Source organism: Mirounga angustirostris, unplaced genomic scaffold (genome assembly GCF_029215605.1).
Source record: "Mirounga angustirostris isolate CCGP_5_RB_7025 unplaced genomic scaffold, mMirAng1.0.hap1 SCAF_9, whole genome shotgun sequence".
In the NCBI taxonomy this organism is placed as follows: Eukaryota; Metazoa; Chordata; class Mammalia; order Carnivora; family Phocidae; genus Mirounga; species Mirounga angustirostris.
This window is the reverse complement of record NW_026991717.1, coordinates 96,071,486-96,099,099: the sequence shown is the minus strand read 5'-3', so window position 1 is coordinate 96,099,099 and position 27,614 is coordinate 96,071,486. Positions and strand designations below refer to the sequence as shown.

General features: G+C 36.3%; 1 protein-coding gene across 8 annotated transcripts in view; it reads left to right on the top strand.

The window, feature by feature from the left end:
• Positions 1-373: 373 nt before the first annotated feature.
• The window catches only part of NEMF (nuclear export mediator factor), a 54,334-nt gene continuing 27,093 nt past the window's right edge, over positions 374-27,614 (top strand). For 6 of the 8 annotated variants that reach the window (XR_006795057.3, XM_064571005.1, XM_045900796.3 and 3 more), the window contains exons 1-16: positions 375-533; positions 1,365-1,433; positions 1,575-1,677; positions 4,602-4,727; positions 10,309-10,457; positions 11,923-11,990; positions 12,506-12,592; positions 14,169-14,242; positions 15,380-15,450; positions 15,529-15,604; positions 15,988-16,050; positions 18,142-18,219; positions 18,363-18,571; positions 19,042-19,233; positions 19,534-19,597; positions 21,950-22,038. Coding sequence is in view for 7 of the 8 variants with exons in the window: in XM_064571005.1 (XP_064427075.1) it covers positions 475-533; positions 1,365-1,433; positions 1,575-1,677; positions 4,602-4,727; positions 10,309-10,457; positions 11,923-11,990; positions 12,506-12,592; positions 14,169-14,242; positions 15,380-15,450; positions 15,529-15,604; positions 15,988-16,050; positions 18,142-18,219; positions 18,363-18,571; positions 19,042-19,233; positions 19,534-19,597; positions 21,950-22,038 (1,577 nt within the window). In the remaining variant the exon portion in view is untranslated. Of the gene's footprint in view, positions 534-1,364; positions 1,434-1,574; positions 1,678-4,601; positions 4,728-10,308; positions 10,458-11,922; positions 11,991-12,505; positions 12,593-14,168; positions 14,243-15,379; positions 15,451-15,528; positions 15,605-15,987; positions 16,051-18,141; positions 18,220-18,362; positions 18,572-19,041; positions 19,234-19,533; positions 19,598-21,949; positions 22,039-27,614 lie in introns of all 8 variants that reach the window. The other 2 variants (XM_045900797.3, XM_064571003.1) reach the window with 1 other exon arrangement.

Genomic DNA, 27,614 nt, shown 5'->3' with positions numbered 1-27,614 from the left:
GCGAATGAAACAGTTCCGCTTCGTCGCATTTCAAAATTCTACTGGTCCAGGTAACCGAATGGAAAGGGGTTGTTGCTCTGGCATACCGAGCCCTACCGCCCTTCTAGGGGAAATCCTCCCAGTACGCGCCTCATAAATTTTTACCACCAGCAGGGGTCACTAGGGAGGCTTGCTTAAGTCCCGAAACACACGAGGGAAAGGTAACCGGACTAGTCCGTCAGCTCTCCAGGAAGAAATGCACTTTCAGAGAATAATTTGGATTTATTTCGAATTCTTTTGGCACACGAAAAGCCAGCTGACGGCGACTTGATAGTCCAAATCTTCAGAAAAGTGACGCAAACACCTTCGCTTCAAGGAATATTGGGTCTTCTGCGCGGCCGTAGATTTCGGCCAAGTGCGCCTGCGCATAAGAGTAGCGGCGTTGAGTCAGGCAGTCAGTGGAGAAAACTGCGGTAGCGACCCTCAGACCTCGCCATGAAGACTCGCTTTAGCACCATTGACCTCCGCGCGGTACTCGCGGAGCTGAATGCCAGGTACTGAGCGATACGTGACCAGGCTCGTGCGGGGAATGCAGAAGGCAGAGGCCAGTGCCCCAAAGCGGAAGAAAGACCAGCCTCATGTTTCCTTAGTCCCCAGTGCTTTTCTTCTGCGGACCTGGCTAGGCCTGGCTGGGCGAGCGCGTGACATCTTTCCCGTGGCCCTCAGGACACCTGGGGGACCCCAGCGTCCGCGGGCCCCACACCCCGCTCTCGCGGGTTGCCTGTCTCACCAGGTCTTGTGTCAGGCTTTGGCTGGGCCCTCGCCGAGCTCTCGCCTTGTTGGCCTGAGTTGCCTGGGTCTGGCAGCAAACGTTTAGTAAAACGCGGGACACCAGGTGGAAGCCGGGATGCCCCAGTAGGCTTTTGCCTCAGGGGTTTCCAGACTGGAGGCCTGATTTCTTTGACACTCCTCCTTACTCCTAAGAGCGGGAATATCGGCGTTTTAGCTGCAAGTAACAGATTCTAGTCAGGTTTCTATTCAGCTGTATGAGTTTTGTCATTTTTCCAGGGTTTCGTTTATCTTTTTTTTCTTTTGTAATAAAGTGGATTAGATTGTACTATATTTCCTTAAAAATATTGGGTCATTTCAAGGACGCAGGGCATTGCATGGTTTTCTTAGGTTTGGCATACCACTTTTGTTCATAAAAAGTTACAATTAAGTTTTGGGCTGAATGCCTGATGGCCTTCAGACTCTGCTCCCTGGTTGACTCCATATCCTTAAAGTTGGGGATCCCCTCTTTCGAAGGCTCTGCTTCCGCCTGCCGCTTTAATTTTTGTGAAGTTTTATATTTCAAATGTTGTTACAGGTTTCCTTTCTCTTTGCAGCTTAATAGGAATGAGAGTAAGCAATGTTTATGATGTGGATAATAAGACCTATCTTATTCGTCTTCAAAAGTAAGAGCATTTTACAGGCTTGTTTTACTTTGGTAATTAAATATGAGATTATTAATTTTTTTTACTTGCACTTTTAGTCTGTTTTACTGAGTTAGCATTGACAAGTGCCCTAAAGAAAAATTTAACTTTTTTCTTCTACAGACCAGACTTTAAAGCTACACTTTTACTTGAATCTGGCATACGAATTCACACAACAGAATTTGAGTGGCCTAAGAATATGATGCCATCTAGTTTTGCCATGAAGGTAAACTTTATACTTGAAGCTAAATTTTAAGGCCCTGAGATTGGTCACTAACGATTTAAGTTTTAAAACATTTGGTTTTCCTTTACTGTTATAAATAAAGTAGAGATAAAATAGAGTAGTTGATAGATACTGGGATGAATAAAGTAGCTGTTTATTGACTTCTCCCTGTTACTCTTCACACCCCATTGTGCTCCAGATCTTTCTGTTCCCACAGTCACTATTCTAGTTTGAGCTTTCATAACATTTCCTTAAAGTCCCTTAATTACAGTCTACTTCTTGCTATCAAAATAATTGTGTTAGACCAGTGTTAATTTTTCTAAAGCCTCATTTTCATCAGTTTTTCACCTTTTTATGATTCCCTAATTTCTGAATCCATATCCTATTATTCTTGGCTTTCTATGATATGTCCTCCTCCCCTTTCCTAGTTTTCTGCAGTTCACTTTTGAGCTACTAATCTGTATTTTGTTGGACTACTCAATGACATTAGTATGTTACCAATCATATCTTCTTACTTTTCACTTCTTTCTTTTGTTTTTTCTTTTAAAACTGAGATTCTGCATTTGTGGACGTGTTACCTATCCATTTGTTGACATAACAGATATACTGAAAGATTATGTGGTACAGAGGAAAGACATTAGAATCAAATATACCTAACTTTGAATTAATGATTTTGCCGCTAAATAATTTTATAACCCAGAAAAGTTACTTAACCTCTTGAAACTTAGTTTCTTTAAATGTAAAATGTGGATAATACCTCCCTCATGGGGTTACTGGTGAGGATTAATTGAAGTAACATGTAAAGCACCTAACACAATGCCTGACACATATTAGGGCTCCATATGTATTAATTTCCTTCTTCCTCTCCTCCTCACTTTCCTTCAGAAATTTATTTGTTTTGGCATTGTGTTATTTCATTAGAGGCTTTACAGAGAAGAATCTTATCCCCAGCAACTTAGAATCTGTTTTGGATTACAAGTTAGGTAAGTGTTTCCCAAATCACAAGGCCTGTCACAAAATTATCAAACTCTTAAAAGTTTAATATACTTAAAAGTAAGCCTACATGGTTCTTTTGGGAATTGTCCTTAATAATGGTGACACTTGGTATTTGTATAGCACTTTTCAAAATAAATGAATAGTGTATATTTTAAGTTGTTTAATATAACAGTGGATATGAAGAACAGTTATTTTAGTTTTACAGATGATGTAACAGATGATAAGATATATGATACTGGGATTGTGTAAAAATCCCCAAATCAGGCTATACTAATAGGAAGCCAAACACTCTAAAAAGAGAATTTTATGAGTTAGGTGTACATGTTAAACTAAACATATAGAGAGATACTCTCCATTGGAGCAGACAATGTTAAGCACGTTATAAATAATTTAAAATAAAGAGATGCTACTGTTGTATGGCATAGTCATGCTCAGTTTGTGGTAAATCACAGTGACTGTTCCTCATTCTCACATTTGGGGATGCCAGTTAATGCTTTGTGGCACTGACAGTCATTTTCACCAAGCTCCTAATAGGGAAATAAACAAAATAAGCACTACATATGTACTGTATGCCCATCTATACTCATGATAAATAATCTTCCCTTTTCTCCATTCCATGGTGTGGATTTCTGTTCCCTTCAAGGATGCCTTTTATCTCCATTTTAACTTTATTTTTCTTGAATAAAAATGCTACTGGGGGACTCTGGAAGGATTGTGATTTTCCCCTGGGGACTTAAAAATAGCCCTATACGTAGGCCACTGTTTAAATCAAAATCATCATAGACCACTCATAAATCAGAACTATTGAATATAGGAGGGGGAAATTGTTAGAAGTTTGAAAAGTCTTATTACATCTATCTGAATATACAAGTGCATAAAATAATTTTAGTCAATCTGAACTGTCAGGTCTGGGGAAGAAGTCTTGGTTATCAAAGAGTTGGCATTCTAAGAATGATTGTATATTTCTTTCTCTTTTTTTAAGGTGACTTTATATTAACTTCTCTGTAAAATTTGTCTTGAATTTGTCTTGAAAGCATTCTATTTTACTGGGCTTGACTAAGGGGTCATTCAAATTCAAGAATTAGAAACAATTGGAAGATTTTTTAGGCACTACAGAGTAATCTTGTTTCTGATCTATGTTATGCTTAAATATCTGTACTAAAGGATGGTATATATAATCTAAAGCAATAGGTATTTACCTATTTGTATTTGGGTTTAAAATGTTAATTTTATTTAGGGTGGTATATATAATCTAAAGCAATAGGTATTTACCTATTTGTATTTGGGTTTAAAATGTTAATTTTTATTTTAATTGCTAATAAGAAAAGAACATTGTGACTTAGGGATAGGAAGAATGGGATTTGATAAGGAATGAGAGTTAATACATTTGGATTTGAGCTAGGTTGATCAAAACCTTTGGAGACAGTACCAGAAAAATTGTCTGGGTTATATTAATAAATTTGTGGGACTAGAAGGTAATTGGATGTATGTAGAGGATTATACCAATAGAATACCAATAAGCTCATGGTTCAGAATTTGTATTTGAAGTGGAAGATTAGTGAAAACTAATTAATTTTGAACACAAAGGAAATTGGGGATACTTAAAAGATGGGACTAGAAAGAGGCTTAAAAAAAAGGTTATGGTTTTGAATGAGGTCATCAGGGTAAGAAAAAGGGATTTAGCAATGGTATAAACAACAAAATAAATTTCTCTATAGATCTGTCATTATCTTCTTTAAAAAGTATAAAATACTGTTTCAGAGTTAGAGTCGTCTGAAGTGTTTTTCCTTTATCATCTGCAAGCTTTTGTTTACTACTTTTTAAATATTATTCTTGATGATAATGAAAAGAGGAAACTTATTTACAAACCAGTATCAAACAATTAGGAATTGACTTCTACATAAATGACATTTTCTTCTGTTTTTCACTAGTGCCGAAAACATTTGAAGAGTCGGCGATTGGTCAGTGCAAAACAGCTTGGTGTGGATAGGATTGTAGATTTTCAATTTGGAAGTGATGAAGCTGCTTATCACTTAATCATTGAGCTCTATGATAGGGTAAGTTAAATTTGGGGAACGAGATAAAGGATAATTGATCATTATATTGTTAATTATTTGTGTAATACTATTGTACTGTAAAACATGGGCAGGGAACGTTCTGCCCCTTCCCCTGCAGGCAACTGCAACTGCAGCCCATCTGAAATTGATTTTTGTACGTGGTCTCAGGTAGTGGTCAGTTAAAATTTGCATGATACCTACTTTAAAAATTTTTTTTTAAAACTTTTGTTTTGAAATGATTATAGATTCACAGGAAGTTGCAAAGATAAGAGAGGTCAGTGTCCCTCAGTTGTTATATTTTACATAATTATAGTACAGTATCAAAATCAGGAAATTGATATTGGTACAATGTATGCATCTAGTTCTGTGCATTTTACCACCTTTGTAGATACATGTAACCACTATTGCAGTCAAGATCCAGAATTTTCCATTACCACAGAGATCTTCTTGGTGATACCTCTTTATGGTAATACCCACCCACCTCTCTTCCTCCCACCGTCCCAACCTCCTGACAACTACCAATGTATTCTGTCTCTATGATTTTGTCATTATATTGGGTCTTCAACAGAGAAGTCAGTTTCAGAACCTTGCTGGAAAGGATATATCAGATACTCTTAAACAGGAGTAGATAAATTACAGCTGGTGGCCCCTTGTTATAAAGCTTGTGAACTTAAGAATGTTTTTTATGTTTTAAAAGGGCTCTTAAAAAAAAAAAAAAGAAGATGCAACTGAGACCATATGTGGCCATAAATGCTAAAATGTTTACTATCTTGCCTTTTACAGAGTTAGCTTTGTAAAAAAGTTTGCTGACCCCTGCTCTTACATAATAGACTCACATCGTCTGAGCCAGTATTGCTTAGACAAATGCCAAAATGTATCAGGGGACCAAATTAGAATTTATGAGACTTACTTTAATCTAGAAGCAGGTGCTTTTATGAAAATAAGAGTGCCAACCTGTGATCTAGGATGATTAGAATTAATCAGACAGGACTAAATAAACTGGAGAGAATCTAATTGTGGTTAATTTTTTTCAGAATTTTGTTGGTGTTATTTTTATGCTGTTTTATGGTATATGATAAAGCCCTTTACCTTTCTCTTGATCTGTAGTAGTTTGTACTTCTGCAAATTGAAGTGATACATTCTTTAAATGGTAATTTGCTCTTATTGATCCCTTAGAATTTAGGAACAAATGTCTTTTATGGAGATTTTTTTTACTGCTAATGGCAATGTGTATATTTACATAGGTTTGATAAGAATTTGTCCTTCCTTTTACCAAGATATAAGTAGGCAAATTGATTGTGCAACTAAGGTCAAACCTGGGGTATCATAGTTGAGAATAAGTCTCATTTAAGTAGGATAACAAGCTCATCATTAAGGAACAAAGGTTATATTGTATATGCAGAAGCAGTGTCCACAAAGCCCTCCTGAGAAACTGGTTTTGTACCTATTCTGTGGCATGTAGGATCCTAGCCTATTGGTAGTAAGGAAGGGTAGGTTTGAGTAACTTTAAAGAGGAATTTACCTACATTTATAGGTATACCACAGACACAATGAGTAGTGGTGTTTTTGTTTGGTCTGGTTTCATAGCTTTGAATAAGAAGCAAATACTAATTGTTAAATCTCTGGGATAACAAACTTTTGAAAATAAAATCCCAGATTTCTTATGAATTCTCCAGGCAGCAGTAATTATTATGGCTTTAGTAATTGCTTCATACCTTATGGCTCTAGATTTGCTGACTATAAGGAGATTTGTATATGTTAATTAACATTTCTTGCTGTACTTATATAAATAAATCAGGCCAAGATGCAGTGAGAGTAGCTTATGTGTATGTATATTTGTCATCAATAATTTTAGATGTTATGATCATGAGAGGGGACTGTAAAAAAAAAAAAAAAAAGGTATCCAAAATTTGAAAAGAGACAAAAAGGACACAGTGTCATTTTAGTATCCTGCTGAGTGCTGTCTAGCAGGCACTCCTGGGAATTATTTTTTTCTTGAAGGATGTATATCTTTGATTTGCTATTTACTATTGATTAGGTTTTTAAAACAACTCTATAAAGGTAGATTTTAACTTGTAGGAAACTGATAGAAATACAAATAATTCTTGCCTCATAACAGTGAAAATAATTGCATCTAGTAGAGATTCAAATTATATCTGTCCAGAGAAAAGATATCCCCAAAGGTTGGTCTTATCTAACTGCCTTGAATTGGCAATCTTATACAGTCATTCTCTCAGTCACTCTAAATATTTCACTTATTTCATTTCTCTTACAACCAGTTTTACAATCTAGTTGGTTCTCTTATTAATTAAATAAACTTTTTACAGTTACCAAAATAGTATATTGTCTTGTGTCAACCATTGTTTCTAGTGAAATCATTGTTGGCTCTTTTGAAGGTAATCTGGCCTTTTAATCTGGATGCTTTAAAATTTTTTCTCTTCGTGTTCAGTTTTCAGTTTTGCTGTGGTGTGCCTAGTTGAGTTTTTATTTGTAATTATCTTTTGGGGGTTCATAGCACTTCTAGAACTGAGTTTATGTTTTTCATCAGTTTTGGGAAACTCAGCCATATTTTCTTTGACCTGTCTTCCAGGTCACTAATTTTATTGCTATCAGACAAGAATCATTTGGAGTCATTTGGAATTGCTTTGAGTGTCTGTTGTTTTGTTTTGTTTTTAAGATTTTAGTTATTTGACAGAGAGACAGCAAGAGAGGGAACACAAGCAGGGGGAGTGGGAGAGGGAGAAGCAGGCTTCCTTCAGAGCAGGGAGCCTGATTCGGGGCTCGATCCCAGGACCCTGGGATCATGACCTGAGCCGAAGGCAGACGCTTAACGACTGAGCCATCCAGGCGCCCCTTGAGTGTCTGTTTTTATTGTCTATTGTTTCTTTTGATTTTAATTACATTGTCTTGTCTCCTCACATGTCTGGTTATTGTATTGTGTGTCCGACATTGAGTAGGAAAAACAGTAGTTATATTGTGAGATCTGGAATGATGTTGTCTTCCTCTAGAGAAGATAATTGCTTTTGACAAGTGGCTAAAGGCACAGATAATCCCAGATTACCTCACTCCAGTCAAGAATTGAATTAATAGAAGCTGGGCCTGGAAAAGCTGGTATATTTCCAATTCATCTCATCCCCTGAGATGCAGCCTTTATGACCCTCTATTCAGAGCTGGACCTACAGGATATCCCTCCCTCCCCAACTCATCTTTCACTTGGACTCTGAACTCTGGTTTTATTCCCCTTAGTTGTCCCGTAAGTCTATCAGAATTTTTGCTCAGCTTCTCAGCCTATCATCAGCTGCTTCTTAACTGTTAGACAAATGATCCGAGGGGAAGATTAGCCCCAAGCGTGGGACTTATCTTTCTGAGTTTTCTTCTCCTAGGTTTCAGTCCTGTAAATGTTTACTGTCTTGCTTGCATTTTTTATTTCTTAAAAGACAGGCTTTGTGTATTTTGTCCATATAATGTGATGTGTATATCCCCTAGAGAAGGATTTGTTACTTAGAATTTTCAACTTACTTGATCACAGAGTTCTTTTTTTATGGAGGGGGGACCATCTTAAGGAAGAGTTTGGGAAACCTTGATTTAAGGAAAAAACACTTCCAGGGAAGTAACTGCCTTACTGGAATCTGCCAGATGTTCTCGGTAATTGCACATTTTGATTCAACAAACATTTATTAAGTACCTTCTGTGTGCCAGGCTCTATGACCAGGTGTTTTTCAAGTCACATATTCCTGAACCAGACACTATATAGACATTTTTCCGAGCTCCCAGCTTTCCTTCTCCAGTTAACTTTTATGTTAAATGTATGAATGCTTTGAAGTCAGAACTTTCAGGAGTAGGTATTACTCTTTGAACACCTAGTAACTTCTGGTTAATCAAGGTGAATGGTGGCCCCATCTACTAAAGCCACTTCCCCAACCTGAGATTGGGGCTACTCTTCCTATCTTCTCTGACCAACTTCTAAGTAGTTGCTAAGGCATTGTGATTATCTATTTTAATTCTGTAACAACTCCTGTCTTCCCTGTCTATAATAAATTTGGAAGGCTGTATTCTTTAGGCAGTTTTATTTTCATTAAGTTTTCCCCCTTCTTCGCCTGAGTGGCTGAGTCAGTTAATCGCTCGACTCTTTAGTTTTGGCTCGGGTCAGGATCTCGAGGTTGTGGAATTGAGCCCCGTGTCCAGCTCTGTGCTCAGTGCAGAGTCTGCTTCAGATTCTGTCTACCTCTCTCTCTCACACTCGCGTGCAGTCTCTCCTTCAAATAAATAAAGTCTTAAAAAAAAGTTTCCCTCCTCTTTTTTATTGAAAAGATTATGTAACAATATATTTAAGTCTTTTTAATATTTTCATTTTCCCATATATTTGCTTTCTACTTTCTAGAATACAGAATTTTTTTGTCTTGCTATTTTTTACTTAAGATTATAAACATTCTCCTACTTTTTCAAGACATAGTCTTAATAAGTTAACAGCTTTTAAATAGTTTGTTATGTTGATATATCATAATTCAGCAATTTCCCTAATTTTCACATTTAGACTGTTGCCATTTTTTTTCTATTGTAAATAAACTTCAGTGAATATCTTTAAGCATGTAGCTTTTGGTTTTATTGAGTTAGTACAGTAGGATATATTACAAGTGTGGAATTACTTGGATAGAGAGTATAATTGTCTTTATTCATTTTCCACGTAACTATTGCTATCAAAAGACAAATAGCTCTTCACTTAGCTCTAAAATGTCTGTTCTGAATTGTTCTTAATAAGCCACAGTATCTGTAGACCTGCCTCATGCAGGGGCAGCAGTTAGTTCAGCTGGTGGTCATCAGGGTGTTAATTGACTACAGGTTTCCCCTGCTATCCAAAAGTAGAGCCGTTCTTATGAAATCTTTTATAAGCTGAAATGGTGTAAAGCAAAGAAGCAGTTGCCATCAATTTATATGGAAAAATTTTTGAGCACTCCCAGACGCAAAAAATAACTTCTCTTAGGCTCTTCTGATACTTTAGGTCATATCTTACTAATAGGCGCACAAAATAAGTAGAGAGAAAGCACAGATGCTCACAGTTCAAAGCTATGATGGCTTGCTGCTGAGATGCTGAGTGTAGTTCCAGGGAATCGGCAGTGCCACCTTTTACTGCTTGGGGTATGTCCTGACTCTGTAACAGATCACTGCAAAACAGACTGAGTGCTTTTTTTCATAAAAGTGAAAATCCTTTAAAGATTTCTTTCAGTTAGTGAAAACAGTACTAATGTAGGTCTTTTATAAGAAAGCAGTTTTGAAAACTGGGGGATAACTGTATTGTGCTTCCATTAGTGACTTTTATAGAACCATCAGACAATGAGTTTAAAGTTGCTGTACATTCCTTATGTTTCAAACTTGGGGTCCTTTATTTGCTTATCTTATTTCACAGTCTGTGCTGTGCAAGTGCAAAGAGCAGTGTTTAGATGTGATTTAAATGTTTTTTGTTTGTAACTTCATTTCTGTAGATTGATTAAGTTTTCAAGAGACTGCAATATCTTCCTCACTTTTTAAGAAGTTTCAAGAATGATTTGGGAAAAGCAGTAAATTATATTTTATTCTATTACAGGGGAACATTGTCCTTACAGATTATGAGTACCTAATTTTGAATATCCTGAGATTTCGAACTGATGAGTCAGATGATGTTAAATTTGCTGTTCGTGAACGCTATCCAGTCGATCATGCTAGAGCTGCTGAGCCTTTGCTTACCTTGGAAAGGTAACATGTTTTGTTTATAAGCTCATTTCATAATGTATTAGGAGGTAAAATAGGTCAAAGGTCAGAATATGAACTGTCACATAAGAAAATATTTTGTTTACTTGCATACAGTAACTAAATTTGGATTGCTTAAACTACATAAATGTGCATATAAGCAATTAAGCCTCATTTGCAAGTAGCAAATATATGTCTTTTTTTAAAATTTTTAAACATTTTATTTATTTATTTGAGAGAGGGACAGAGAAAGTGAGACAGCACAAGTGGGGTGAGGGGCAGAGGGAGAAGCAGACTCCCCGCTGAGCAGGGAGCCCGATGCGGGGCTCGATTCCAGGACTCCGGGATCATGACCCGAGCTGAAGGCAGATGCTTAACGACTAAGCCACCCAGGCGCCCCGCAAATATATGTCTTTTTAATCTAAGTCTGGTGTTACTTCAGATGTTTATGATTTCTTGGTAAAGTGAGGGGACTTACTAGCTATTCTGTAAGAAGACAGATGTCTATCTTAGGCAGAGTGCAAATGGAAGTGGTTTAGCCAAGAAAAGGGAGTACTGTGGGATAAGGTGCTGATTATAATTATAAAATTATAATGATGAAATGTTTGCAAGAAAATGTAGTGCTCTTCTGGCTGAAAGGTTTTGCTGGCTAATAGCTATAGCAGAGGTTCTGAAAGTGTAACATGCATCCCATTCACCTGGAGGGCTTAATAAAACATAGATTGCTGCCCTTGCTTCCAGTGTCTGATTCAGTGGATCTGGGATCGGCCCAGGAATTTACATTTCTTTTTTTTTAAGATTTTATTTATTTATTTGACAGAGAGAGCCACAATGAGAGAAGGAACACAAGCAGGGGGAGTGGGAGAGGGAGAAGCAGGCTTCCCGCTGAGCAGGGAGTCCGATGTGGGGCTCGATCCCAGGACCCTGAATCGATCCCAGGACCCTGAGATCATGACCTGAGCCGAAGGCAGATGCTTAACGAAGGCAGATGCTTAACGACTGAGCCACCCAGGCAGCCCCAGGAATTTACATTTCTAACAAGTTCTCAGGTTATGTTGATGCTGCTGATCTGGGGACCAGAGGGGCCCACAGCATCGTTAAGAGTTCTTATTAAAGCCATTCCAGGTATTAAGATCTATCACCAGGTTCTACAAACATTTACCTGTTATATAAAAACATCACTTTCCTGTCATGTATGAGCACATTGACAATAAGCAATATGACTTAGTTGAGAAAGTATTGATTTTTCTTAGGAAATTTGGTTTCAGGTCCCAGTCTGCTGCTCAGGAACCTACTACCCTTGGATAAATTACTTTTACAACCCATTTTCTTACCTACAAAGTGAACTAATTCCTCTTGTACTTTAGAGTACCATGATGATCAGGCAATTTGATGTGTATGAAAGTATTGTGAATATGAATATTGCTATAAATATAAGATAGTAAGAGGTGTGTCAATTTTGTTTTCACAGATTGACTGAAATAATAGCCAGTGCACCTAAGGGTGAACTATTGAAGAGAGTTCTTAATCCATTACTTCGTGAGTAATCCTAAATAGAGCAGTGAAATGTTTGCAAGAAAATGTAGTTTTCAGGATTCTCTTATGAAATTAGGAGGCATTAAAAAGTTATCTCTGCAACTTTCCAACTGTTAGTATAGCACACATAAAACTTGTTAAGTTTGGATTTTTTATAAATTTACTCTGTTAACATGATGTATTGCATTAACTAGTTTTTGGATGTTAAAACAATCTTTCATTCCTGATTTATGTCCTTTATATGTGGCTCAATTCCATTAAATTTCTATAACTTATGCACTGACTTCTATAATTGTTTTATAGTCTCAAATATTTATAAGTACTTGAATTGTTATTTCTAATAACATTTCAAAAATAAGTAAAATAATAAAATCTTAAAAAGCAAAATAAGTAAATTGTTATTTTCACTGGCTACTGTTATTGAGTAGATATTTATATTGGGATATAAATTTTGGATTATATTTTGAATGTTAAATTTTATAGGAAAATACTAAAAATGATACCCTCTGCTTTTATAGCCTATGGACCAGCTCTCATTGAACACTGTCTTATAGAAAATGGATTATCTGGAACTGTCAAAGTGGATGAAAAATTTGAAAGTAAAGGTATGCCTGCATGCTACAAGATTTGTCCATTTTTATTTATTTCCTTTTTTAAAAACTATGAAAATTAATTCTGGGAAAATAATAAAAGTGAGCAGGTAGCCGTAACTTAAACTTAAAAGCATTTAACCCGTGAATGTTCTATCCATATGGTATTCCTGGCTTCCTACTCTAATGTGGCACTTTTACTTTTTTTTTTTTCTTTTTAAGATTTTATTTATTTGAGAGAGAGAGAAAGCACAGATAGGAAGAGGAGCAGAGGGAAAAGTAGGCTCCCCGCTGAGCAGGGAGCCCAATGCGGGGCTCAATCCCAGGGATCATGACCTGAGCCGAGGGCAGATGCTTAACTGACTGAGCCACCCAGGCTCCCTGCTTTTCTCCTTTTTAAAGATTTTATTTATTTGGGACAGAATGAGAGAGAGAGCACAAGCTGGGGGCGGGGGGTGCAGAGGGAAAGGGAGAAGCAGACTCCCCGCTGAGCAGGGAGCCTGAGGAGAGGCTTGATCCCAGGACCCCGGGACCATTACCTGAGCTGGAGGTGGATGCTTAATTGACTGAGCCACCCAGGCACCCCTCTAATGTGGCACTTTATCCCTAGTAACTCACAGTTCAGTCTCTGCCTTATTACCTTTCAACTTTAGAATATTCTCTCTTCCTCTCCCTAAATATTTGAAGTGGTTACCAAACTTGATAGTCTCTGTTACAGGCTTGAAGGAGTTGAATTACTCACCTTCTGACTAGGAAGTTGGAGTGCTCTTAGAAATAGCATTATTCATGCATTTTAATTCTGTAAGAACTGTAATGTAGCTATGAGATGAATTAGGCCTTTGTAATTACTTAAAGGAACCTAACTAAATTGCCAATTAGGATAATAAAAATTAGAGGAAATATAAGGGAAATGGAAGACTTGGTTTTTGACAGATTTATATGCAGATTCTCATGTAAAATTTTTAAAGTCATTCTTCACGTTTGTATTTTGGGGTTATATGTAATTTAAGCTTTAGGGATAGTAATTTTTATGCTGTAAATGTTTTTATGTTTAAAAATACAAGTTAAATGTTTTAGTGAATGATTTAGTATTTAAAATACTAATTCGTAGTGCAATCCTGATCAAAATGCCAACAGGTGGTATTGTTTTTGCAACTCTAGTGTTTTGTTTCAAATATGATATTCTTGTGGAATAAAAGCATGTGAAAATGTTCAGGAAAACTGGAAAATAATAGTAATGATGGAGAATAGCCCTTTCATAGATTAAAATATATTAAGAACCTAACAGTAAGTTTTTGAAGAAATACAAAATAAAGAATTCAGAAACAGGCCCAAATATATATGGAAATTTAGTATATGAACAAAATACCTTTACCATCATGAGGGGAAAAATGATTCAGTAAAAAGCTGTTGGGATCACAAGGTGGCCAAAACATATTCTTAATTACATCTACTGATTACAAACATGAAATAACTGTATCTACTTTTCTTGAACATTTTTTACTATTGCATCAGCACTTTTCTGTTTGCTACATGGTTGTTTAATAGTTGTTAATTGACACTTGATTTTTTTCCATTTTTATTCTGTTAGATATTGAAAAAGTACTTGTTTGTCTGCAGCAAGCAGAAGACTATATGAAAACAACATCCAACTTCAGTGGAAAGGTAGCACCACATATACTTATTGTATATTGTTGTGGTTTTATTTATTTAGATTTTCAGAATTTAAAGTTCATTAAGGATCACTACATGTAAGTTTTTTGTTGTAATTTGGAAATTCAACATCTATAATATGCTTATTCTAGGGTTTTTTGTTTTTTTAAATTGCTGTTGGGTTTATAATTTTTCTTCTGTTTCTTTTATAGGAAGTATTAGGTGAAGTCATTATTGTTATACCAGGAAAGTTGAGGGATTTGAAAATATATCCTCTTAGGTTGATTTTTAGATAGAGAAGCATGTTTTAATTTACCAGCACTTTTTAAAAAATTGGTGATTTACATCACTCAATTTTTTATATTAAAAAAATTTTTTTTAATTTAAATTCAATTAACCAGCATATAGAACATCATTAGTTTCAGATGTAGAGTTCAGTAATTCGTCAGTTGCATATAACACCCAGTGCTCATCATACCACGTGCCTTTCTTAAAGCCCGTGACCCAGTTACCCCATTCCCCCACCCACCTTCCCTCCAGCAACCCTCAGTTGCTTTCCCATAGTTAAGCTTCTCTCCTAGTTTGTCTCCCTCTCTGATTTCTACCCATTCCGTTACATCACTCTAATAGGTAAACATCCTCTGAATTATCTCATACCTTCTTTTTCTTCCCTATTGGAAGTATAACTTTATAACAGAAGTTCAGAAAAAGTTCTGAGTAATTATACCTAAATACAGTGCAAATATCCTGCCTAGTTTTTTAAATAAATTAAAATTTCCTACCAACAAAGTGAATCTAAGATTTTTTCTGCTGGAAGTAAAATGCTTTTGGTTGTTTTAAGTTGCAGAACATCTAAAAATGGAAAGAAAAAAGCATAGTGCACATGTATAATCCCACCACTTTATTAAATCACTAGTTTTCATTTTCTTCCTTATTTTTTCTTGTCCATATGAAAAAAAAACAGTATTATTTAATAATACTTAGCCTAGAAACATCATTTGAGAATTGATACACACAGTAGACAAATGCAGCAGATTATTTAAAACTGGAATAATTTTATAAGTTAAATTAATAAAATTTGTATCAGAAATGGAAAGTAAATCTTTGTTAACTATGAAGAGAGAGAGTTTTAATACTGGATTTTTGTAGGGGTACATCATTCAGAAAAGAGAAATAAAACCAAGCTTGGAAGTTGATAAACCGACTGAAGACATATTCACGTAAGCATGTAGGCGTGAGTCAGTTTGCTTTGGATGTTTATTCATGTTCTCGAATGATATAATAAATATGTTTTGCAGGTATGAGGAATTTCATCCTTTCTTGTTTTCTCAACATTCACAATGTCCATATATAGAATTTGAATCATTTGACAAGGTGGGTTTTCCAGCTCTTGTTTTTTTGACCGGTTAGCACGATATGAGTTATTAAATTAATACCAACTTACTTTGATTGATAAATTGAAAATATTTTTGGTTTACGATCACTGAATCTGGGCATTAAAGATCAATGCAGTCACAATAAAAACTATTGGAAATTTTTGTTGCCATTTTATTTCAAGATGAAGGACCAAAGATTTTAACTTAATTTGATTGTCTGTTTAGCTATATGATACATTTACTGGGAATCTGTTCAAGTTCTTTGAGTAGTGTTATAACACAAAATGGACTCTAAAATTCTATGTATATAAGTTGAAGTAGAGACCATGTTTTTTTTTTAAACTAGTTACTATCTTTTTTTTTTTTTTTTTTTTTACTAAGGCTGTGGATGAATTTTATTCCAAGATAGAAGGTCAGAAAATAGATTTAAAAGCTTTACAACAGGTATGGTATTGCTGAAAACATTTATATTAAACCAGCTAGCCTTAGTGTGGTTTTGTGTGGATGATGCTTTCATAATAGGAATGGGCAGCCTTTCAGAAGTAGTATGGGAATGCCCTGATCCCTTGGTTTATTGATAAAGGTACAGGGGAGGTCTCATTGTTGAAAAGCATTCCCTCATTTGTTCCATCAGTATGTCAGATATTCTCCAAAACGGAAAATACAGTGGGAACGTGAGGCCTGTTATTTATTCCCTAGTATAATTTGTGTTACTGCAGCAACCCAAAGCTTCCCAAACTTTGCTATGAAAGAAATACTCTTCTGAGGAGATTTTTATATAGGCCAAAAGAGAGGGAAATGTCCTTTCTTTACAAATAATCATATTTATCATTAAACTGTTTATTTCTAAGTGGGCTTTCTAACTCCACAGGAGAGTTTAATATGCTCTGTTTCCCTAGCACATTTGACCATGTTTTTGGAGCATTGCTGCAGAACAGCTTCAGAAATCAGCCACACTCTTGATTTGAAATTGATTTGATTTTTCAAAAATATTGATAAGTAAAGTCTTGAAATATGTGTGCAAAAATTTGGAATTATGTGAATCCCTATACCCTCCCCCTGTTATAAAAAATTAACAGCACAGGGGCACCTGGGTGGCTCAGTCGTTAAGCATCTGCCTTCAGCTCAGGTCATGATCCCAGGGTCCTACGATTGAGCCCCGCATCGGGCTCCCTGCTCGGCGGGAGGCCTGCTTCTCCCTCTCCCACTCCCCCTGCTGGTGTTCCCTCTCTTGCTGTGTATCTCTCTGTCAAATAAATAAAATCTTAAAAAAAAAAAAAAAATTAACAGCACAATGTCAAAGCATGTGGGTTGAATGAATTAAGTAGTGTGACTGCCACATGGTGGCAGCACATGAACTAGTAACCATATTTCGTGGGCACATTGAATGGCATGTTTTTATGTGCATCAGAATATCCATGAATTATTTTAGTGATCACTGTGTTCTTTTAATAGTCACTGTTCTTTTTTTTTTTTTTTAAAGATTTTATTTATTTGACAGACACAACGAGAGAGGGAACACAAGCAGGGGCAGTGGGAGAGGGAGAAGCAGGCTTCCCGCTGAGCAGGGAGCCCGATGCGGGGCTCGATCCCAGGACCCCGGGATCATAACCTGAGCCGAAGGCAGATGCTTAACAACTGAGCCACACAGGCGCCCCTGTTCTTTTTTTTTTTTTAATTTTAAGATTTTATTTATCAGAGAGAGCATGAGAGCATAAGCAGGGGGAGGGGCAGAGGGAGAGGGAGAAGCAAACTCCCTGCTGAGAAGAGGCCCAATGCGGAACTCGATCCCAGGACCCTGATATTATGACCTGAGCCGAAGGCAGATACTTAACCGACCAAGCCACCCAGGCGTCCCCTTTTATTAAAATTTTTTTTCTTAAGATTTTATTTATTTATAGCCACCATTCTTATAATTCAGATTTTTTAAACATTACATCCAGCATTCAAACATTCATTAATTAGTGATGCTATTACTAGTGTTAGAAAATTTGTTCCAAATCAATAACCTTGAAAGGTAAATGATACATGATAAAATGCTTTATAGAAGGTAAATTAACTACCATGAGCCTTTGTGGCATTAATTTAGGAAAAAGAGTACTCTGTAGAAATGATGATGAGAAAATTAAAAGCAGCAATAAAATAAAAAGAAGCTATTTTGGTAATTTATGTTCGTTAAGAATGCATTTCCCCAAAACATTACTTTTATGTGATAGGAAGACAGTGTCTTGAATTATGCCTTCTTGAATAATGCAAGGGCATTAGGGGCACATATTACATACAATATAACCTATAATCAAAATACCTTCCTATATAGGGAATGGGAGGTAGGTAGTTGGGAGAGGTAGTTTGAGAGCATGAAGCACTTTGGGGTAGGATAGACCTGAGAGGTGGAGTATGGGAATCTTAGCTAGCAAGGTGACAACATTGAGGGGGCTGAAGTGGAGGTGGGATAGTGAGTTTCAGGACGAAAGAGAAAAAGTGTAAGAGGCATGAGAAATCGAAGTTTTTAAAAATCCGTTTTGTCTACAAAAGGAAAAACAAGCATTGAAGAAATTAGATAACGTCCGAAAGGATCATGAAAACCGATTAGAAGCTCTTCAACAGGCTCAGGTATTATGTTTAGCTTTTTCAGATTTCAAAAATGGTAACTTTAAATGTAACACTGTGTGTTAACTAAGTGGAATTAAAATAAAAACTGAAAAGATGGTAACTTTAACTGGCATTATAGTAAACATTTTTGTTTATTTCTTAAGGAAATAGACAAACTTAAAGGAGAGCTCATAGAAATGAACCTACAAATAGTTGACAGAGCCATTCAGGTTGTTCGAAGTGCTTTAGCCAACCAGATAGATTGGACGGAAATCGGGTTAATTGTGAAAGAAGCCCAAGCTCAAGGAGACCCTGTTGCAAATGCAATTAAAGAATTAAAACTACAAACAAATCATGTTACAATGCTACTAAGGTAAGTTTGATTCTTAGTTAAGCAGTTCATGATTGTTTTTATTTTGCTGTTTAATTGTTCACTGTATTCATTTAAAATTTTTTCTCTTTTATTTGGAAATTTATCCTCAAAGATACAGGAAAAAACAATTTACATTAAGATAATGCAGCTATTTAATTTTTTTAAAAGATTTTATTTAGAGAGCGAGAGAGTACCAGCATGCGCATGAGTGCCCGTGGGGTGGGGGGAGAAGGAGAGAGACTCTGAAGCAGCCTCCACGCTGAGCTTGGAGCCCCTCATGGGGCTCGGTCTCATGACCCTGAGATTACAACCTGAGGCAAAACCAAGAGTTAGACACTTAACCGACTGTGCCACCCAGGTGCCCCCCAAAAATGCACCTATTTAAATATTGTAAACAGTCTATAATGTCATTGAGGAAAAAAAAGTGATGTCATTGACATTAGTGAAATACTATTGAATATTTTTAATAGAAATCCATACTTGTTATCAGAGGAGGAAGATGACGATGTTGATGGTGACATCAGTGTTGAAAAAAATGAAACCGAACCACCAAAAGGAAAAAAGAAAAAACAAAAGAATAAACAGCTGCAGAAGCCTCAGAAAAATAGGCCATTACTTGTTGATGTTGATCTCAGCTTGTCAGCATATGCCAATGCCAAAAAGTAAGTGTTAAATTTAAGTATGAATTGTAGGTAAAATATCTGCAATAAATCAGTTAGGATATTAAGGATAATATATGTATATATATATTATGTATGTTTGTGCTTTTGGGTGAAAACACTTTTTTAAATCTCATTTTGTGCATTATACAACTTTATTTTCATAGAGAACATATAAAACAAAGTTGCATAATGCACAAAACTTGTTCTGTATGATTTAAGAATCTAAAATTAGATAAAACATAAATAGAAAGCTAAAGAATAAAGATTTGACTTAAAATTAAGAGAAATATATTTTTCTAGATACTATGATCACAAGAGGTATGCTGCTAAGAAAACACAAAAGACCGTTGAAGCTGCTGAAAAGGTACTTAATATCTCTTAGAGTGAACATGAATTGTTTTTCTCTGCTTTAACTTAATGGCCTTAATTATTTCTTCTGTTTAAATGAGGTTTTCTAATTCACAGATATCTTTCAGGTTTAATTTTGCTTTAAATATGTGTATTTCTGGTATTTATTTTCTTCCCTGAACTTCCTTCCCAGTCTTCCCTGTCTTGGTAAATAGTGCCTTCTTTTTTCCCTTTAGTTAGGTTAAAAATGCTGGACTCATCCTAGACCCTTTGCTCATAAACCGTATCCATTCCCTCATCAGCATATCCTTGTAGCTTTTCCTATAGGGTGTAACCAGAATCTGACCACTACTCATTAGTCCAGGCCCTCATCATCTCTGTTCACATGGATTGTAACAGTAACCTCTTCCTGGGTCTCTCTTCTTCTACCCTTTTCCCCCTGCAGTCTGTTCTTCATTCAGCAGCCATAGTGATCTTTTAAAACAAAAGATGAAGTTATTTCTCTCTGTTCAAAATCCAGTTGCTTCCCATCTTAAGACAGATTAGGGGCTCCTGGGTGGTGCAGTCCATAAGCGTTGGACTCTTATTTTTGGTTCAGGTCATGCTCTCAGGGTCGTGAAATTGAACCCTGTGTTGGGCTCCATGCTCAGCCTGGAGTCTGCTTGGGTTTCTTTTCTCCCTCTCCTTCTGCTCCCCACCCCATCTCCCCCTAACCCTTGCCCGCTCTTTCTCTCTCAAATAAATTAAAACCAAGGGGCGCCTGGATGGCTCAGTTGTTAAGCATGTGCCTTCGGCTCAGGTCATGATCCCAGGGTCCTGGGAACGAGCCCCGTATCGGGCTCCCTGCTTGGTGGGAGGCCTGCTTCTCCCTCTTCCACCCCCTCTGCTTGTGTTCCCTCTCTTGCTGTGTCTCTCTCTATCAAATAAATAAAATCTTTAAAAACAAAAAAACAAAACAAAACCAAGACAGTTCAAAGCCCTTCTCTTGCCCTATAAGGCCCTACATGATCTGCTCCCCTCCCATCTAATCACCTACACTCCTCTTATTAACATTCTTTCTAGCTACACTGGGATCTTAGCTGTTCCTGCAACAGTGACTGATACTGCCTTCTCAGGGCATTTGTGCTTGCTGCTCTTTCTGTTGAGAATGTTCTTCCCTCAAAATTTCCATGGTTTGATCCCTCCATTCATTGGCATGTCTACTAAAATGAGGCTTTATCAGAGAGTCCTTTCTTGACCACTCTTACTAAAAATAGTACTACCCTCAATCACTCCCTCTTTGCTTTATTTTTTCCTTAAAAAACACCCTTCCCAATTAAAAAAAAAACACCCTTCCCAACATATGTTTATCTGTCTTCCCTCTAGAAAGTAGATTGTATGAAAGTAGGATCTTTGTTCATTACTTTGTCCCAGTCCCTAGAATATTGCCTAGAACATAGTAACATTAATATCTGTTAAATGAGTGGCCTTCATGACTTGGCCCTCTATCTGCCTCTTCAACCTCATTTCTTGACATTTTATCTTGTGATCACTACTTTGTGGTCAAGCTGGCCTTTTTTTTTTGCTTACAGTGATCTTCTTCATATTTTAGCCATGATAATTCTGTTAACCCTTCAGGCTTCAGCCCAAATGCCATTTCCTCAGAAATACCTTCTTTGACCATAAGCAGTTATAAATTAGGTTCCCTTGTTATACTCTCATAGCATCCCTAGAAGCACTTAACATATGTTTATTTGAATAATTATGTGTTTTATATTCGTATCTTCTCCTAGACCCCCTGGTGGGGTTGGGGTGAGAACTGTCTTGTTCACTTGTGTGTCTCAGCATCTAGTCCAGAACCTATTATATGGTATGTACTCAGTATCTGGTAAACAAATTGATACTTTTTGTTATTTGTGGGTCTTGAGCAAATATTTGTATGCGGCAAATCCTTGACTTAAATCATTTTAATATTTAAGGCAAAAATCTTTTCTTCATTTCTTTCATGTGGGTATGGGGTGTGTGTGTAAATGGTGCCATTTTGTGACATTTAAAAATAATTTCTTGCCCTGTCATTTACTTGGTGTTTATTTATATTTTATTATTATTATTTTTTTTTTTTGAGAGAGAGAAAGAAAGAATGCATATGCTCCTGTGCACGTGGGGGGTGGGAGGAAGAGGAGCAGAGAGAGAGGGAGAGAGAATCAAGCAGGCTCCACGCTCAGCGCCGAGCTCAATGCAGGACTTGATCTCATGACCTTGAGATCATGACCTGAGCTGAAATCAAGAGTTGGATGCTTCACCAGCTGAGCCACCCAGGCACCCCTTACTTGGTGTTACTAAAATGTGTTCTTAACAAATTATTTAAAAAGTCTCTTCTTATAAATAGGCATTTAAATCAGCAGAAAAGAAAACAAAGCAAACCTTAAAAGAAGTCCAAACAGTTACCTCTATTCAGAAAGCAAGAAAAGTATATTGGTAAGTGTTCTACCTTTTAAAAATAGTTTTTTGTTTTTATTAAAATTATACATGCACATTGTTTAGAAAATGAAGCAGTTCTACAAAGCTTGTTGCAAAAACTAGTACCCCTGCAATATTTTATCCCTCCTCTCCATAGAAACTGTTACCTCCTCTCCATAGAAACTATTTTTAGCTCTTTTAGCTGATTACTTTTGGTATATACCCCCTTTTCTCTTAGTAATATCCTTATATTGCTGCTGCTTAATTTTTCTGTTTTATACTCTATTAATGACTTCCCACTGTCTAAGATGAAGATTTTATTCTTTCCTCCTGTGCTCCATTACACACATATACACTCAGCCTCCCAGTAAAGGTATAGCATAATTTGCCACGGTTGATATTCAGCATTAATATTATACTAATATTTTAATTGTAGTCACAGCTGAGTCATATAACATTACGTTTCTTTTTCTTCCCTGCTCAGCTTTTTGTCTTCCCTGAAGGTAATAATTGTCGTTTCATTTACCTTCCTCTTCCAAGTGTGTTCAGACACATTGGAATTCTATCAGTATCATCTTGCAGAAGTCTCTCCTGAGCTTTTTGATTTGACCTACTTTGTTCTAGATCAGTTACTCTTAACATCTTAAGATCTTCTTTTATTTTTATCCTGAAAATTCTCTTTTCCCCTCTCTGTTGGATTCTCTGTCCTTCATTTCATACTTCCTTTTTCTTCGTTGATGGAATATATGCCCTAGAGGCTGCAGGAGAAGGGGTGTATAAAATGTAAAGTTTTTGAGGTCTTCAATATATTAAAAAATTATTTTTACCCTTATACCTAATTGTGTGACTGGCTATAGATTCTAGTTTGAAAATGTTTTCTTCAGACTTAAAAAGTCATTGTTCATTGTGTTAACTTTCAGATTTGATCTTTAAAAGTCTGATGTCATTTTGATAGTTACATTTTATTGAAAATTTGTTTTTGCCTTTCTGTAAACTTGTAGATCTTTCTTCTCTCAGTTTTCCAAAATTTCACAATGATGTAGGTTGGTGAAGATGTTTTAATCTATTATGCTGGATACTCTGTGAGTCTTTTTAATTTAGAAACTTTCAGTTCTGAGAAATTTTCTTGAAATATTTTGTAGCACTCTGTGGATTGCATTTTTCTTTTTGGTTTTCTTTCTTTTTTTTCTTTCCTTCTGGAAGTCTTATTTATTAAATATGGGACTCCTTGGATGGTCCTCCAATTTTCTTGCATTTTCTGTTTTTCAACTCTTTTTGTTCTATAATCTGAGAGATTTCTTTATCTTTCAATTCCCCCTGAATTTTTAAACGTTTTATTCCTTCCTGTCATGTTTTTATTTTAATCTGTTTTTGTTTTTTGTTACTTTTTAAAAACTTCCTGCTTCACTTTCTTTATACTGAGAATAATTTTGATGTATTAATTTTATTTAAGAGTACTCTTTTCTTGCAGGTCTTCTCTAAGATTTTTGGTTTTGGTTTTGGTTTTTTTTTAATTTGCTGGGTTTGTCTTCAGCTTTTGTTAAAGACTTTTGTTAATGTCTGGTAATCCTGAATTGTCTGTTCACATTATTGTCCGTTCACATTTTATAGTAGAGTATTAAAATGCTGACTGGAAGTTTTCTCTGGGTGTTTGGGCTTATGAGATGATGTATGTGGGCCATGTTGTGTGGAACTCTAAATGTCTTTAGCTTTTTGACTCTTAAGCTGGTCTCATTTCTCAGGAAAGACTTTTTTCCCCTGCTTGGAAAGTGAAAACCTGGCTGTCATAATTTTGGAAGTCCAATAGGAATAGATTGGGGAGGCTTAGTATCCAGTAATCCATACATTTACTTAATTGCTCTGTTTTACATATGTTACCTCTACTTAGAACTGTGCCACTTTTCCCCTAATTCAGAGATACTCTTTGTACACTTCCTAGAGAATTAACTTCTGGCCTTCTGTTAGGATGTGGAAGGGGCAGCTTACTACCATGTTCAGAGCTGGAAAGAAGATCTAGGGAAGTAACTGCTTCTTGAGCAGATTTTTGGCCAGTTCTCCCGTTTTTAACCCCATCTTAAACCCTATTTCTAGCAGTACTTTGTACTGCTATTTTAAGCTTTTTATGGGTTACACAGTGTATATTGATTTGATTCTTGGCTTTTTCCATTGTCAGCCTTGATTTCAGCTTTTTTTTTTTATTATGTTAGTCACCATACGTTACATCATTAATTTTTTTTTTTTTTTTTTTTAGATTTTATTTATTTATTTATTTGAGAGAGAGAGAGAAACAGCATGAGAGGGGATAGGGTCAGAGGGAGAAGCAGGCTCCCTGCTGAGCCGGGAGCCCGATGTGGGACTCGATCCCAGGACTCCAGGATCATGACCTGAGCTGAAGGCAGTCGCTTAACCAACTGAGCCACCCAGGCCCCCACATCATTAGTTTTTGATGTAGTGTTCCATGATTCATTGTTTGCGTATAATACCCAGTGCTCCATGTAATAGGTGCCCTCCTTAATACCCATCACCAGGCTAACCCATCCCCCCACGCCTGTCCCCTCTAAAACCCTCAGTTTGTTTCTCGGAGTCCATAGTCTCTCATGGTTCGTCTCCCCCTCCGATTTCCCCCCCTTCGTTTTTCCCTTCCTTCTCTTAATGTCCTCCATGCTATTCCTTATGTTCCACAAATAAGTGAAACCATATGATAATTGACTTTCTCTGCTTGACTAATTTCACTTATCGTAATCTCCTCCAGTCCCATCCATGTTGATGCAAATGTTGGGTATTCATCCTTTCTGATGGCTGAGTAATATTCCATTGTATATATGGACCACATCTTCTTTATCCACTCATCTGTTTAAGGGCATCTCGGCTCTTTCCACAGTTTGGCTGTTGTGGACATTGCTGCTATGAACATTGAGGTGCATAAGGCCCTTCTTTTCACTACATCTGTGTCTTTGGGGTAAATACCCAATAGTGTAATTGCTGGGTCATAGGGTAGCTCTATTTTTAATTTTTTGAGGAACCGCCACACCGTTAGATCTTGTTAGATCTTCTTGTTGGATAGACCCTTTAAGAATGATATAGTGTCCTTCTGTGTTTCTAACTACAGTCTTTAGCTTAAAGTCTAATTTGTCTGATATGAGAGCTGCTACCCCAGCTTTCTTTTGAGGTCTGTTGGCATGAATGATGGTTCTCCATCCCTTCGCTTTCAGTCTGGATGTATCTTTAGGTTCAAAATGAGTCTCTTGTAGACAGCAAACGGATGGATCCTATCTTTTTATCCATCTGCAGCCCTGTTCCATTTTATGGGAGCATTTAGGCCATTCACGTTGAGAGTGATTATTGAAAGATATGATTTTATTGTCATCATGTTGCCTGTGAAGTCCTTGTTTCTATAGATTGTCTCTGTAAATTTCTGTTCTGTATCACTCTTGGGGTCTTTCTCCTTTTATAGAACCCCCCTCCCTTAATATTTTCTTGCAGGGCTGGCTTAGTGGTCACATATTCTTTCAGTTTCTGCCAGTCCTGGAAGCTCTGTTAGATTTCAGTTTCTTGAGTCCAGTCACTTGATTGATTTTTCCATTTCTCAAAATGCTGTTGCATTTTTCTTCTCTCTTTCTCCTTTCTTTTCCTCACATCTCTGTTGATGAATAGGATAGACCTGTAATTTTCATTTCTTCATAATGTTCTTTTTAGGATTGGTCTCAAGGTAACATTATCTCATAAAACAGATTGGGAAGTATTCCTTTATTATTTTTTTAAAAGATTGTATTTATTTATTAGAGAGAGGGAGAGTACAAACGGGGGGAGTGGCAGAGAGAGAGGGAAAGAGAAGCAGACTTCCTGCTGAGCAGAGAGCCCGATGTGGGGCTCCATCCCAGGATCTGGAGATCATGACCTGAGCTGAAGGCAGACGCTTAACTAACTGAGCCACCCAGGCGCCCCTGGGAAGCATTCCTTTATCAGTTGTCCTTGGATGTTTGACAAAATTCCACCTTTGAAGCTGAGTAGTCTTGAAGTTTTCTTTATGGGAAACTTTTTCACTATAGATTCAGATTCTTTAGTACTACTCAGATTGTCTAATTCTGGTTGGTAGTATCTTCCTAAAACTGTCTATTTCTAAAGTTTGGAATGTACTGCCATAAAATTATAATATTCCACTTAACTTTTTAACATCCTTATGTTCTTTAATAGCCTTCCCTTTTTATTTATGATAGATGTTATTGTGCCTTCTCTTTTTCTTGATTAGTCTGACCAGAGGATTTTCAGTTGTATTAATCTTTCAGGAACCAGTTTTGACTGTTGATCTCCTCTATTATATATGTGGTGTATATTTTATTATTTTCCTCTTTCTACTTTTCTTGAAGATTCATTTGCATTTCCCTTTCTGATTTCTTGAGATGGAAACTTAGTTCACTGATTTTTTTTTTTTTCTCCCAGCCTCTTTTCTTTTCTAATATGTATTTCAGGCAGTAAATTTCCTTCTAAGCCTGGCTTTAACTTTATTTAAAAAGTTTTGTTATATTGTATTTTCATTATATTTCATGTGAAAATATGTTCTTGTGATTTCTTCACCCATGTGTTATTTAGAATTATGTTATTAATTGCCAAGCCTATGGAGCTTTTTTTTTTTAAATTATGTTAGTCACCATACATTACATCATTAGTTTTTGATGTAGTGTTCCATGATTCATTGTTTGCGTATAACACCCAGTGCTCCATGCAATATGTGCCCTCCTTAATGCCCATCACCGGGCTAACCCATCCCCCACCCCCCTCCCTTCTAAAACCCTCAGTTTGTTTCTCAGAGTCCATAGTCTCTCATGGTTTGTCTCCCCCTCCGATTTCCCTCCCTTCATTTTTCCCTTCCTACTATCTTTTTTTTTTTTTTTTTTAAACATATAATGTATTATTTGTTTCTGAAGTACAGGTCTTTGATTGATCAGTCTTACACAGTTCACAGCCTATGGAGCTTTTTTAGTTCTCTTTTTGCCATTGATTTCTAACTTAATTTGCATAATGTTCAGAGATGGTATTCTGAATTATCTCAACCTTTTGACATTTGTTACTGAAACTTGCTTTATGGTACAGCATATTTGTGGTCCACTTTATTTATAAATGTTTCATACGTAGTTGAAATGAGCGTTTTATAGTTGAGTGCATTTCTCTAAATATCAATTAGGTCGCATCCATTAATTACGTTCAAATTGTTGGCATCTTTACTAATTCTTTTTTTAATGATTGTTTTCTCAGTCACTGAGAGTTGTGTTAAGAATCACATAATTGTGCATTTGTTTGTTTCTCCTTTTACTTCTGCTAGTTTTTGCTTTATATATATGAGGTGATAAAAATATAGAGCTGTTATCTTTCCAGTGAATTGAGCCTTTTATTAACTGCAATCGAATGTTCTTTTAACTTGTAACTTCTTTTTCCCTTCTGTGTGAGATATTAAAACTAAATCAACTTTATTTTGGTTAGTGTTTGCATGATATATCTTGTTCAATCATTATATTTCAAACATTTTATATTCTTATATTTTAAAGGAATATACATATTATTTTCCAGTCTGACAGTCTGCATTTTATGTGGAGAAT